At 28.5% G+C, this 14,210-nt stretch overlaps 1 protein-coding gene across 1 annotated transcript; it reads left to right on the plus strand.

Moving 5' to 3' along the window:
- Nucleotides 1-2,671: 2,671 nt before the first annotated feature.
- On the plus strand, nucleotides 2,672-2,824 carry BDR25DRAFT_216669 (uncharacterized protein; the record flags this gene model as incomplete). Its single annotated transcript, XM_033684881.1, has 1 exon — nucleotides 2,672-2,824. A coding segment is annotated over one exon (153 nt), but the record flags the coding sequence as incomplete, so codon positions are not given.
- Between the last annotated feature and the right edge of the window lie 11,386 nt (nucleotides 2,825-14,210).

The following is a 14,210-nucleotide window of genomic DNA, read 5'->3' on the forward strand; positions in this document are numbered from 1 at the left end:
GATGTCAAATTTGGGCTTGCCACTGCAAGGCTGTCTAGCTCCATGCGCTTACCGAGCACGTGCCGTACGAGCTGAGTACGCCTAGCGTCCTGCTATCCATGCGATAGCTCTCCGTCAACTACGGTTGACATTCTATGCCTAATATGGTATGCCAGAGAGGTGGGGAAACACGCGTACAGCTTGGGGAGCTGTCACCCACGCTCGCACCTGACTACCAGCATGGCAATGCTCCTAGCGAATAGCAACTCCCCTTAAGCTTTTCGTGTACGGACGACGCTAGCAATAGCGTTCTGAAGCACCTGGTTGCACTTCTCCTGACATGGTTTTTCCTCACTGAGGTTTTCCGGAGTTCAGTCACCAGGGATGGGTACTGCCCAGGCGTGACCCGTACGGTCACCACCGCAGGTCCGCCTATGGCCGGTACAAGCTTCTACTACTTGGCTAGCGTTCGATTTAAATCTTCCTAGCTTTGTGGCTGACTATGTACTCTTTTTTCCTACTAGGTTTTTAATGAGGCTAGTCACGCTACTTTTGTACATAGAATTTGACACTACCTATCCTTTTCTAGGTCTCGGGACGAGCCCTAAGAAGAGGGGAGGCTATGTCACGGTTATGTTACAGCTATCCAACCCCTGAGTACCCTAGGCTTGGCACGGGGTATATAGGCTCCTCGGCCTCCGTACCTCTGCCTCCGACCCTAAGGTTTACTCTCGTTACCCCCCCTATCCTGCATTCCCTCTCTGTGACCTGTGTTTCCTGCTCGATACCTCTCACACTATCTCTAGCAGACGCAGACTAAATAGGTGCGTACTTTAATAACATGTAAAATGTAATTATACAAAGCAATAAAAATACTATCCTAGTTATATAAAAATAAGGTTATCTATTTTTTAATGTATAAAAAAAGAAATTAATGTTTTTTTTTACTAAACATAAACTTTAACAACTACATAGAAGATTTAGCTATCTTTATATAAAATAACTTTACATAATGCTTAAAAACACTAGACATAATGTTAATCTTTTTATACTTAAGAAGATTAAAAAGTTTTGCTACATGTGTTAGCTATATAACCTAGCACTATAAAGATTTAAGTTTATAATTAAGAACAACTTACACTTTAACTATAAAATAGTAATTAATGTTGTATAAATTAGTAACTAAGACATACTACATGTAATTAATATAGATATATTGTTCTAAGTAGCAACCTTTTTAAAATTAATGTTTATATAAGATACCTAGGACGCGCTCTATAAGTGTTAGATTAACACATACTAAGGCTTACTTAATTACATTGTACATAACTCTAGTATAAACTTTGCATCTAAAGACTTCTAGAATTACGCAAAGATTGTAGGAGCAATGTGTTAACAAATGCTAGTAGAGGCCTATTAGGCTCTAGGGAAGATTAAGCGCGCGCACGCACCACTACAATGTGTGTATAATATCCTCTATGCAGAATTAGATAATTATATAAATAATAAGTTAGTATTATAAATAGCTGTTAAAGCCCTAAATAATATAGTAAAACTAAATAGTCTTATACCTACATTACTTATGTTTAGAATGTACCTAAGAATTAACATAGATTTTGCACTATCCTCTAATATTATTATGTAAGCTAACGCTGTACAAAAGGCAATAAAAATGCTTTAAAGTAAAAAGGCAAAAGTTAATATTAATTATATAATTAATACCTAAAATAGCTTAACTTTATATAAAGTACTAAATCTTCTACTTAGTTCTAAAGTAAAGACATAGTAAAAAAAAAAAGGATAGATAAGACTACACATAGTAAAGAGAATTAAAGCCCTAGATGTTATTATTAAAATAAAGAATAGTCTAGTAAGACTTTACTACACACAAGTTATGCTATATTATTATATAAAAGATAAGAATAAACCTGCACAAGAATTGCTAGATCTAGACAAACTAGCCCTAGTATAAAGGGATCCTTTATAGGCATAAAAGAGAGGTTGCCTACACAAGCAACTAACTTTAGTTAATAGACTACACAAAACAGCCTCTTAAGTAGCATTAGATTTATTATATAAACTAAAACTAAAACTACAGCTAGCTAAGAAAAGCTAAAGAAGACTATGTAAAAATCTACAGGCTACAACATTTTTAACTTAAAAGAAAAAAGAAGACTACGCGCTAGCAATTAAGCTCTGTGCAGATAGTGTAATTACAACACCTAGAAGACTATTTAAAAAATTAGACTATACAGAAATAAAAAGTCTAATTATAAGTAGCATGTTTAAGGTACTTTTATATAATTTATTAATTTATAAGAGACAGATCTTTAACCTTTAACTTATATATAAAGTTAAAGAGAAATTAATAAAACTATATAAAAAGTTATAACTTGTGTTTATAAGATATTTAAATAAAAAGAAAAAGGAGATCTTTACATAGTCTCTTATAATTTAGAAAATAAGTTAGAGGTTAATTCTAGCTATTAGCCTATTACTAATAGCTTTGTACAACATGCACTATAAACTACGCAATATTACTTAGGCATATATATAATTAATAGATAAGCTTATTTACACTCTTTTTACATAACTACTAAGAGAACTCTATAAAAGCTTCCCTCTACACATAATATTTAGAGTTGTATAACTACTATACAGCGCAGCAAAGTTAGGCTTATATTAGTTTAAAACATACTATAACTATTATAAGAATAAACTTTTTATAAAAACCTTATTATATAATCTATGCTTATTAATTACATATAAAGGCTTAACAGTGTTTAGTATTATAGGACTGCAAACAGATAATACTCTTAGTATTATTACAGCTAATTTTGCATAAAAAAAGAAAAAAAAATTGCTTAAAGCTAACTTTTAAGTAAAGCTTAAAACTATACTATTACATAATTAAGCTATTAAATTTAATAAAGAAAAGATTTACCTTATATAAAATAATATTATTTTTATATAAAAGAGTTAAGCTAGGAATCTACACATAATAGAGTCTAAGGTAGAGGATGCCGCGCAGAAGTACGTTAAACAGCGCGCGCAAGGTGCCTATATTGCATTAGTATGTTAACCTAAGGCAGCATTTAACCTGTCTACTGCTGCTTAAGTTGTGTTACTGTTGTATAATAATATTAAGGCATTAAACATATAAATCTAATAGTAAATTAATAACTAGAATAAAGAATTATTATATGTACTACTTAATCTTTTTTATATAAAGTTGTTTATCTTTACTAATAAATTATTTATAAATAATAAAAACTTAAGTTTATAGCTTAGCTTTTTTATTTTTTTTAAGACTAAGCAGTAAACTAAAAACTTATATAACTTTAAAATTATAGGTAATATTGTATACTAGAACTCCTCTAAGTGTAAACACGTTACCTGCTCTGTCCTAGCTAGTAAGCTGTATAGAATAGTAGGAGGATTTAACTGCGTAATTACACTAAGTACAACTATTAACTAGATTACATGTATGCTTAGAATACCTCCTGTACCTATTGTATTATGCACAGATTTAAGATCTCTGTATAAATGTCTTATAAAGCTTAAAATAATAAATAAAAAAAGACTTATAATTAATATTATATTAATTTAAGAATTATATAAGAAGAGAGAGATTATAAAAATTAGGTAGATTAATAGAAAAAATAACTCTACAGATGCCTATATAAAAAAAGCGCTAAACTCTACTTTTAAAAAACTAATTTTATATAACTAACTAACTATTAAAGTTAAAGTGTTAGTTAACAGACTTAAGCCTGTATAAAATAAGCAAAAAGGGCCCTATAGTAACCTGTCTACTGTATGTGTAAATAAGGCAAGTCCTGTATAAAGAAAAAATAAAAAGTTGCTAATGTCTAAATAGTAATATTTAGGCGCCTAGTTAATAGTTATGTGGCTTAGATGCGCCTAGATCCCTGTGCACAGAGATCTGTGCGCAGAGTTTAGGACTATATTAACCCCTTTCCTTTGTACAATAGAAACAACAAGAAGCAATTAACACTAGTTACCTAACACCCCTGTGCGATGTTTACACCGTGCAAACCTCTCTGTCTCGTACGCATTTGCTAACACTAAGTGCTAGCTAGCAGAGAGTCCATTCAACAAATAATTTAAAAAAGCTTATGCTTAATAGCTTTAAAGAAGTTTAAAGTGTATAGTAATAAAAAGAAGGTAAAAAAGCAGGTGTAAGCTAAAGTAAGTAAGCTATTCTAAAGGCGCTGCAGATAGTGTAATTAGACTAAGCATAACACATAAATATATAAGTAAGAAGTAGAAGTAGTATTTAAATAATATTCTAGGCTGTACTATACTATATAGTGCTAGAGCAGGTTGTTATAGGCTATAATAGAGTTTGTTAGGGTAGAGTCTTAGCAAAAGTAAGCAACTCAGGTGTGTAGGCAACTCGCTTATAAAGTACGTTACTATTATAATAAAATTCTACTAGCAACTAATAACTCTATGTAATAAAAAAAATTTTATTACATAAATAACTTATAAAGAATATAGAGATATTAGAGGTAACACTATAAAATAAGACTAGCCTAAAGTACTAGAATAATAAAATTAACATGTTAGAAGCTTTAATAAGCTTATAAATCTAATTATATGTAAGTTATATAATTACTAATTTACACATAATAACTTAAAAAAGCGCTACCTTTTTAAGTTTATATATAAAAAATTTTAAAAAATAAATACTATAAAACTTTTTAGCCCTTAGCTGCACATTTAAAAGAGAGCTTATATAAGTACTAAAAGATAAAAAAATTACACTATAGCTAAGTAATAAAGGTACTTAACCCTAAAAGCTATATAATATAGCATAAAAAAAGTAATTACACTTAAAAGGCTTTATATATAACTTTTATTACTATATAAGGCTTTACACAGATAATGCTACTAATAACACTAAATGTACTAGTATTACCTACTCTTACACCTTAGCTAGCACTACACTAATTACTGTATAAACAATACATGCCACCCTATCTAACGCCTGCTCTACACCCCTAATTGTACACACTACTGCCTGCTATAGTGTATGCACTACTAATACTACCTGTACAATCTCTACTACATTGCAACCTATATAAACTTCCACTCTAAAGGGAAACTGCTAAAGAAAAACTTCTAGTAGACAAGATTATATAATTTTAAAAGGCATAAAAAAGAATAATAACTATATAGGTTAACTATATAACATTCTTATAGATAAAATAAGAATCTTTATTAATTAATGTTAATAGCTAGATATCTAGGAAACTTAGTACGCAGACATCTTTCTAGATATTCTAAAAGGTTATGTGAATATGTACTATATATACAACAGTATGTTGTATAAAGAGCTAGAGGAGCATATATTACCTTAGTGTGTTAACTAGAGGCAGCATTTAATCTCTTAGTTGCTGCCTAAACTACAGATCCTTCGCACAAAGACATTAAAGCCCTTAATGTACGCATCTAGTAGCAGATAGACAACAGCAGCAAAGGACTTACTTTTATGCTACTGCAACTAGACTGCATAAAGCTGTTTATTTTTATAAATAAATTATTTGCTAATAATAAGAACATTAGCTTATAGCTAGAATTCTTAATTATATTAGGTAATAAAGACTATATAGAGCAAAGCAACTACTTTAAAATACTAGGTAATATTATACACTAGAATTCTACTAAGTGTAAAAGAGTAACTAGAAGTGTCTTTACTAGTAAACTATATAAAATAGTTAAAGAGTTTAATAATGTAATTACACTTAGTATAACTTTATAGTAGATTATATAAACACTTAAACTACTACTACTTCTAGTAGTAATCTACATAGATTTAAGGTTTCTATATAATTACCTTATTAAGCTAGGCACTACTAGTAAAAAATAACTTATAATTAACATTATGTTACTCTATAAATTATATAAAAAAAGAAAGATTATAAAGATTAAGTAGATTAATAGTAAAAACAACTTTATAAATGCATGTATAAAGAAAACACTAAATTAAGCTTTTTAACTATTAGTCTTAACTAATTGCCTCTCTGTCTAAATAGAAGCATCTATAGACTAGCTAGATTCTATGCGCAAAAATGCTTTAGACTAACTAGACTAACAACACTTTTATATAAAGCTTATTTTCTTTTATTTTTTTCTATTATATGCACCTTTCTATGCAAAGATCTTACACTATTTTATTATAAAATCCTGCATAAATAGAAGAGAGGTAACTAGTATAGAAAGCAACTTTTTAGATAAAAACAGAAAGTTGCTAGTGTTTGTACATAGTAATAGTGTTACAGTCTAGATAGTTATTGCGCATAAGAAGAACTATGTAACTATGTTACATAATGCTTGTGCGCGAACCTCTGTGCGTAAACATCTAGATATTCCCCTTTTTCTCTGTATAGAGGAAAAGACAAGAGCAATAGAACCAGAACCATGTTGCCTCTACCCTACCTACTTCGTACGCTGTGCACACTGTACACTACTCTTACTCTTGCTACTTAAGTGCTTATACTATAAGCAGCTAGCTAAAAGAGCCTATTCAACACTAACTAAATTTAATAGTAAGCTATATAAATTTAAAACCTAGTTACCAACTATTAAAGCTAAAATAGTAGTAAATAGTAATATAATTAAAAATAACATAGCTAATTTTACTTTATATAAAATAACTTAAAGCTTATAGTATAAGCTACTATACTACTACTACTATTAAATGCTAAAAATAAAGTTAATAAAACTATAAAATAATTTTATAGTAGCTATAATAAGTATACACTAATTTTAATAAAATTTATAAAGCTTAGTAAGCTTTATATAATCTATAGTAAAATAAAAGTAAGCTTTTACTAGCTTATATTACTTAATTTAAGTAGATCTTATATAAAGCTAAAAGTAAAGATTAGCCTACTACTATTAAAATTATAACATTTTGCTAAAGTCTTAATGCCTTAATTTAGTATATACTAGATTGCTAATTAATACTATAAAATAACTATGTAGCATTTTTATAAGCTATATAGTGCTTAGCTTTATAATTAAATATATATTTATATGCTTTATATACCTAACTTAAACTTAATAAAATAGACTTTAGTAGCATTAACACTATTAGCATTAATATAATTAATGTTGCTGTAGCTACATTTAGTGCTAGCACTAGAGCTAGGTTAGTCTCTCCTCTCTAGCGCGCACAATAGAGGAAGGCAGAGAGATGTGTACAATGTAGCTTAGTAGCTTACTAGGTATAGAACTGCCCCTAGCTTCTAGCAGTTATTAAGTGTATTGTAACTATACAGCTAGTAAAATAATTAGTAGTTTAATAACTAAAGCTAGCACTAGGCTACTATTAGCCTAATACTAAGAAAGATAATAATAATAAAAGTAACAACCTAGTAGATAAAATTACACTATAAGTAGTAGCTAGAAAGAGGTTTTAATTTTTTCTACTTCTTTGTTACAATCCTTGCTTATGGAAGCACGCGGGTCGATGTTATTCCTTGTGGGGTAGGACGGAGGGTAGGGGCCGACGGCAGGGTGTACAGTCCTGCGTAAGGGCTATTAGGCTAATGGAGCAGGTAGAGCGACTAGATCGTGGTTTGTCCCTATAGTGGCAGTATAGTAGCTAGGTTAAACAGTCCTGTTAGATAGAATTAGAGGTATATATATTATAAGATATATAAATAGTATTACAGCTCTTTAGAAAGCTAAAATGCTACTTAGTCTATATAAAAATAAACTAAATGTTAAACACACTTTTTAAAAGTTATTTAAGGTTAAAACTATATACATGTTTAAAGTGCTAAGAATAAGTTAAATAAGTTTACATAAGTCTACTAAGCGCAGCTCTATAAACTTTTTTAGACTTATTAGACTTGTAGCTTACCTTTTTATTAGATAATGTATTCTTCTATAACTATAGGCAGCTGCGCTGCTTCTGCATCCTTTAATTAGTCTATAAGCAAGCCCTGCCCTAACCTAGCTAGATTATAGAGCACTACTAGTGGAGTTACATTAGTCTAACTATAGACTGTAACACGCTGCCTCTCCTCCTTAGCAGCGTCCTTGCTGCTCTGCTTACACAACTGTGTTAGTAAAAGTTTATTTATAAAGTAAGTGTTTACTTGCTAGAAAGCGTCTGTAACATTGATTTTTTTATACTAAATAGCTTACTAGTTCTATTTATACTATTATTCTTATGCTGTTTTCTATTTTAATTCTTTTTATTAAATAAAAATAGAACCTTACAGCGCTTACTAATTATTAAAGTTATTTTATATATTAACCTTATTATTAAACAAGTGTGTAGAGTGTGTAAAAAAGAATAGTAAGTATAACACTTTTATTTCTAACACTATGTAAGATTAGCTAGAAAAAAAAAGAACTTCTTTAGAATGCTATAGTAGTAAAGGCCTATAAGTAGAAGCTTAATAAGAAGATAACCTACTGCCTTTAAAAGTTAGTAAAGGTAAAGGCTAAAAAGTATTTTAGACAGAATTATATCTAAAAATTACTAGATCTATTAAAGGCTTAACATGTAAAGTATTTAAAAAAAGACCTCTCTTTCTTAGATAAAATAGAAGCTTTTAAGGTAGAAGTAAAAAAACACATACTTTTTTAACTTTTATTAGTAGAAACTTATCTTTAAAGGCTGCTGCTATTTAGTAATAATATAGCTATTTTTTTTTAAAAATAAGTGCTTTATTACCTAGCTAGTTTCTTTTAAAAGAGTCTAAAGATATTCTTATACTAACTACTGCGCATTCTATAAGTTTTTAGCTAGTTTTTAGGTGTTTTTACTAGTAAGCTATTCTTTCTATTTTACTAAAAAAAAAAAAATTTTTTATAGCTGCTAATAACGTACCTAACGGGTTGGCCGGCCACACGGGTTAGCTAGCCACTTTTGCTAAGCCCCTACTAAAACCACTCTATTCTAGCGCAAAACAGCCCACTTTAGCCTTGTATAAAGTAATACAACATAAGATATTATTTAGAGTCTACTTTTACTACTTTTTTACACATACGCAAGTTATGCCTAGTCTAATTGCACTGCCTATATTGCCTTTAACTTAGCTTACTTTTTTTTAGCGCGCACCTGTGTCTTTAGCTTCTTCCTATTACTACGCGCTCTAAACTCCTTTAGAGTAGTTAGATAAGCTTTATCTTTAACTATTAAAGTTTTTTTTACCTAAATTTACTTCTTTTTATGTAATCTATGTTGCGTAGTAGCCTTATTTACTGCTTAAAGCTTTATAATCTTCTTTTGCGCTAACACTAGCTTATGCGTAATAATTACTACCCCCTTTAAGACCTTTTTAAAAGCCTTTACTATAGACATTAGTAAGCTATTTACATGCCTCTAAATTTTTACTTTTATAAGTATTAATTATAACCTAAATTTAAAAGTATTACTTAGGGTTTACAACTACTAAGGCTTATTATTAATAAGTAGTAGTAGTAATAGAGTATATAACTAGATATTAAGGGCTATTTTAACTTATTTTAGGTTAAATAAGACTAAACTAGCGCCTTAAAACTCTTCTTAAATATTACTAAAAGTAATTACTACATTATAAGCGCGTATAAAGCATAGTAAGAACTTAAGTTTTATAATATAAGTAATTTAGTTACATATAAAATTTTTAGCTTAGCGCCTATACACCTTCTTTAAAAAAGTAAAACAACCTATATTAAAAGGCTATAAAAAGTGTAATAAGTGTAGAGGTATATAAATAATAATATTTTTCTTTTTCTTATAGTACTACTAGAAATTAAGTAAGTTGTAGCTTTTATAGCTATTAATAATAAAAAGCTAATAAGCGCTTATAACTTTTCTTTTTATATGCTTATTAAAGTGCTTTAACTACTATAGCCTAAGCTTATTTATTATCTAGCTGTTTTTAAAGACTATAATAACCTAGTTCTAAGGCAGATTCTTCTTTTTATACTAAGTAAAAAGGTAATAGCAGCCTTTAAAGATAATAAAAAGTAAAATAGCCTACTTTATTATATTAATGCTTTAGATAACTATTATTTACTTTTTATTACTTTACTATATTACCTTTAGCTGTTCTTATTTTTTTAAAGCTATAATAACTACTTTAGTTAATATTTAGCCTATTATAAAGCTTAACTTATTAAAGTTATATGTGTTTTTATCTTAGATACTATACTTAGCTTTTATGTTAGCTACTAAGTAAAACTAGCCTTAAATAACTTTTAAATTATTATAAAGCACTTTCTTATAATTATACTTATAATTAAACTTTATTATAAACTTAGAGCAGTGCTTAACTTACATACTAGGCTAGTTTAAGCTAACCTAGCCTAGATTACACTCTGCGTATAAAAATTTAGCTATATTAGCTATAGCTATAAGCCTAAAGAAAAATCTATATATAATAAGCTTAAGTATGTACTTAATAACTACTTTTTTTAAGCTTAGTTAGATTCTTTAATTTAGGCTAGCATTCTGCTTCTAAAGGCTGTCTAGCGCGTTAATTACTTAGTATTATGTAAGAGACATTATAAATAGCTATAGCATGTTATAAGAAAAGTTTTAAGTCTTATTTAAAAGCTTAAAAAGTAAGCTATATTGAATGTTCTTTAGAAAATTTAATCTAGTGTTGTTGTTAAGGCATTATGTAGATAGGTAAAGTGTGGTAGAGGCTTAGCAAAAGTAGCTGGCCAACCTGTGTAGCTGGCTAACCTGTTAGGTACGTTAATTTATTTTACTTTATACTTATTCTCTATTTCTTTTTATTCTTATGTAGACAAAGGGATTTCTTTAGATGCTTTTTCTAGCTTAGAAACATAAAACTATAGATGTATTCTTATGTGTAGAGGAAGCTTTAACTTATAGTTATTTTATTAGGTCTATAGAACTTTATACAGTCTTATCTTTTTTTTTACTAGCTTCCTAAAGGGTCTCGGTATTTTAAGGTTCTTAGTTTTAAAGTACATATAGTCTTCTAGGTAGATTTCTAGTTTAGGTTATTATAATTTATTTACATAGTATTCTATTATTTTTTAACTAGATTTAGCTTTAATTACTAACTTTTTATATATGCTTTATAAACTTAATAGTTAATTAATTAATTTAAGTAGATCTATAAGCTAATTTCTATATAGTGTAAAATAAGAATTATAACTAAAATTAGCCTTATATAGCATTTTCTTTATTATAGCAGATTCTACTATGTTAATAGCTAGCTGTGCTATTAAAAGCTATTCTGCCTAGTTATTCTAACTATAAGAAATGTATTTTCTTAAGTACTATTCTACTTTAGCATTTACCTATTTAGTTTGTCTGTCTGTTTATAGGTAGCATATAGTAAATAACTTATGTGTTACGCTAAAGTGTTTTATAGCTGCCTTCTAAAATTTACTAGTAAACAACTTATTTTTATTAAAGATAATAGTCTTAAGGCATTTATGTACTAATATTATATTTTATTTAAGTTTATAGATAAATTTTTTAGCTATAATAGTTTTTTCTAACAGCTATATATGCAGATACTTTATAGTTTTATTAAAAGCTACTATTATTATATTACACATTCTTTCTATTCTTAGTTCTTTTAATAGAGGAAGCTCTATTATAAAGTTTATAGTAATTATTATTTATAACTACTTTAGTGCTTCTATTAGTTAAAAGCGCCTATATATTTTATGTCTTTAAGAGTTATTTCTATTGCATGTATTACATTTTTTAAGTACCTCTATGCATAGTTACTTAATTTTAAGTATATGTTAAAGAATAGCAGCCTTTAGCTTCTTTTAAAGAGTGCTTATTCCTAAGTGTCTAAACACTAGGGACTTATAGTACTTATAAATTAGATTTTTCTATTTTTACTTAATTATAGTAATTACATAGACCTCTTTAATAGGCCTAGGTCTATTATACACTAACGTACTTCACAGGCGAGTTGCTCACACACCTAAGTTACTTACTTTTGCTAAGACTCTACTAAACTACTTTTCCTACACTAATGCATTCCCCACAACACTACTTAGACATGCTAAAAGAATGTTAGATATAGCTTACACTTTAAGCTTTTAAATAAGACATAAAACTCTTAAAGAAATGTGCTATAGCTATATGTAAACTTTTATAAAAGATAATAAATAACTATAGCGCGAGACAACTTTTATAAGCTAATTCTATAGCTAAATTATAAAGGCTAGGCAATAAAAAGAAGCAGGTGATTATTAAGACTATACTTAAGCTATATGCGTAAGGAATTTCCTTTTAAATAGCATTTATAGCTAATATAGCTAATTCTTTACGCGCTAAGCGTAATCTAGGCTATGTTTACATAAACTAGCTTAGTACGTTTGTAAAGCATTATTTAGAGCTTAAAGTAAAGTTTTAAGTGTAAGTATAGTTAAAAAATATTTAGCTAATTATAAACCCTATCTTACTAAAGTTGTACATGTTATTATTCTAAATGCTATACTTAGCTTTAATATTCTTTATAAGGCTAAACCTGCTCTAAATTACTCTAGGACTCTTATAAAAAGCTCTTTTATAGTTATACTTACGCTTAAATGTTACTTTAAGCTTTAAATAACACTTTATAAACATACTAGGCTAGTTTATGTAAACATAGCCTAGATTATGCTTAGCGCGCAAAGAATTAGCTATATTAGCTATAAATACTATCTAAGGGGAAATTCCTTGCGCATATAGCTTAAGTATAGTCTTAATAATTACCTACTTCTTTTTATTACTTAGCCTTTATAATTTAGCTGTAGAATTAGCTTATAAAAGTTGTCTAGTGCTATAGTTATTTATTATCTTTTATAAAACTTTATATATAGCTATAGCACATTTTTTTAAGAGTTTTATGTTTTATTTAAAAGCTTAAAGTGTAAGCTGTATCTAACATTTTTTTAGCACGTCTAAGTAGTGTTGTAGGGAATGCATTAGTGTAGGAAGGGTAGTTTAGTAGGGTCTTAGTAAAAGTAAGCAACTTAGGTGTGTGAGCAACTCGCCTGTGAAGTACGTTAATAAATAGACTGTAATAACCTAATTAGCTGTCCCACACAGCCTAAACAACGTTAGATAGAAGACGCTTAGCCCTACGCTAAACAGATTATGTGATAGGACAGATAAGGAATAGCTCTAGCTTTTAGATAAAAGCCTAGCAGAGTGCACTATCTAATAAGCTATGCAGGCTTGCAGGCTATGCAGGCTATGTAGGAACAAGCATGCAAGCATGTAAAGCATGCAAACCCTATGTATATAGTCTTAATTACAACTATAGTTAGAAAGTTGTAATTACTATTTAGTCTTTACTTACTTAATAGACTAAAAGGCATTAAAACTTTTATAAAGAGAACCTTACTACCTTATATATCTTGCACTATATATACCTTCTTTCCTATCCTTACAGATTAGGTTTGCCAGCTCCCTATACAGCTGCTAGGCTAAACTATAACCTGCCTTCTCTATTCTAACTAGACCTACACTCTGCTTAACAGACTGTACACCTGATTAAGCTAAGTCCTACCCCCTCCGCTAATACTCACTATAGGCTGTTGTACTCTTGAAAATACTATTTCGCCGGAGTAAGGTTTGTAACACTCTACTTCTTTATTACACGCAGGCTAGTTTAATTACATAAGTAAAAGTAGTAAAAGTTTATAAGTAGTAGAATACTTACTAGGCTATATAATCTAATTCTTCTTTATATCTAGTTAGAGTTTAAAATAATATAACTATTTAATGCTAATAATATAATCTTATAAGCTAAAGTTTATAATTATAAAGAGGTAGTTTTAGATGCTTTTACTATTAATTTACATGTGCAAGCAGATATACTAGTAGATAAGAACTTAGATTTAGTCTTAAAAGCCCTTAACTATAACTTTAAAAAGTAAATGTTAGATAAGAATATAAAAGCATTAAAATAAAAACTTAGTAGTTATTAAGTTAATAAATAAAAAACTATATACACTAGTATTAACTAAAAGATTTAATTAAACTCTAATGCCTTTTAAGCATAAAATAGTAGAGACTTAAAAATATTTTTCTTTAAATAAGTGTAATAAGTTAATATTTACTAAGTTATACTTATTTAAGCTTAAAATAAAGAGTTTTTTTTAGGTGTTTTTATTTCTTATTTAAAAAAAATCTAAGTTGTAATTATTTATATCTATAAACTTTTTTTTAAATTTTTATTACTTTACTTTAATTTCTTATACTCTAAAGATAG

Source organism: Lindgomyces ingoldianus (genome assembly GCF_010093535.1).
Source record: "Lindgomyces ingoldianus strain ATCC 200398 unplaced genomic scaffold BDR25scaffold_7, whole genome shotgun sequence".
Taxonomy (NCBI): Eukaryota; Fungi; Ascomycota; class Dothideomycetes; order Pleosporales; family Lindgomycetaceae; genus Lindgomyces; species Lindgomyces ingoldianus.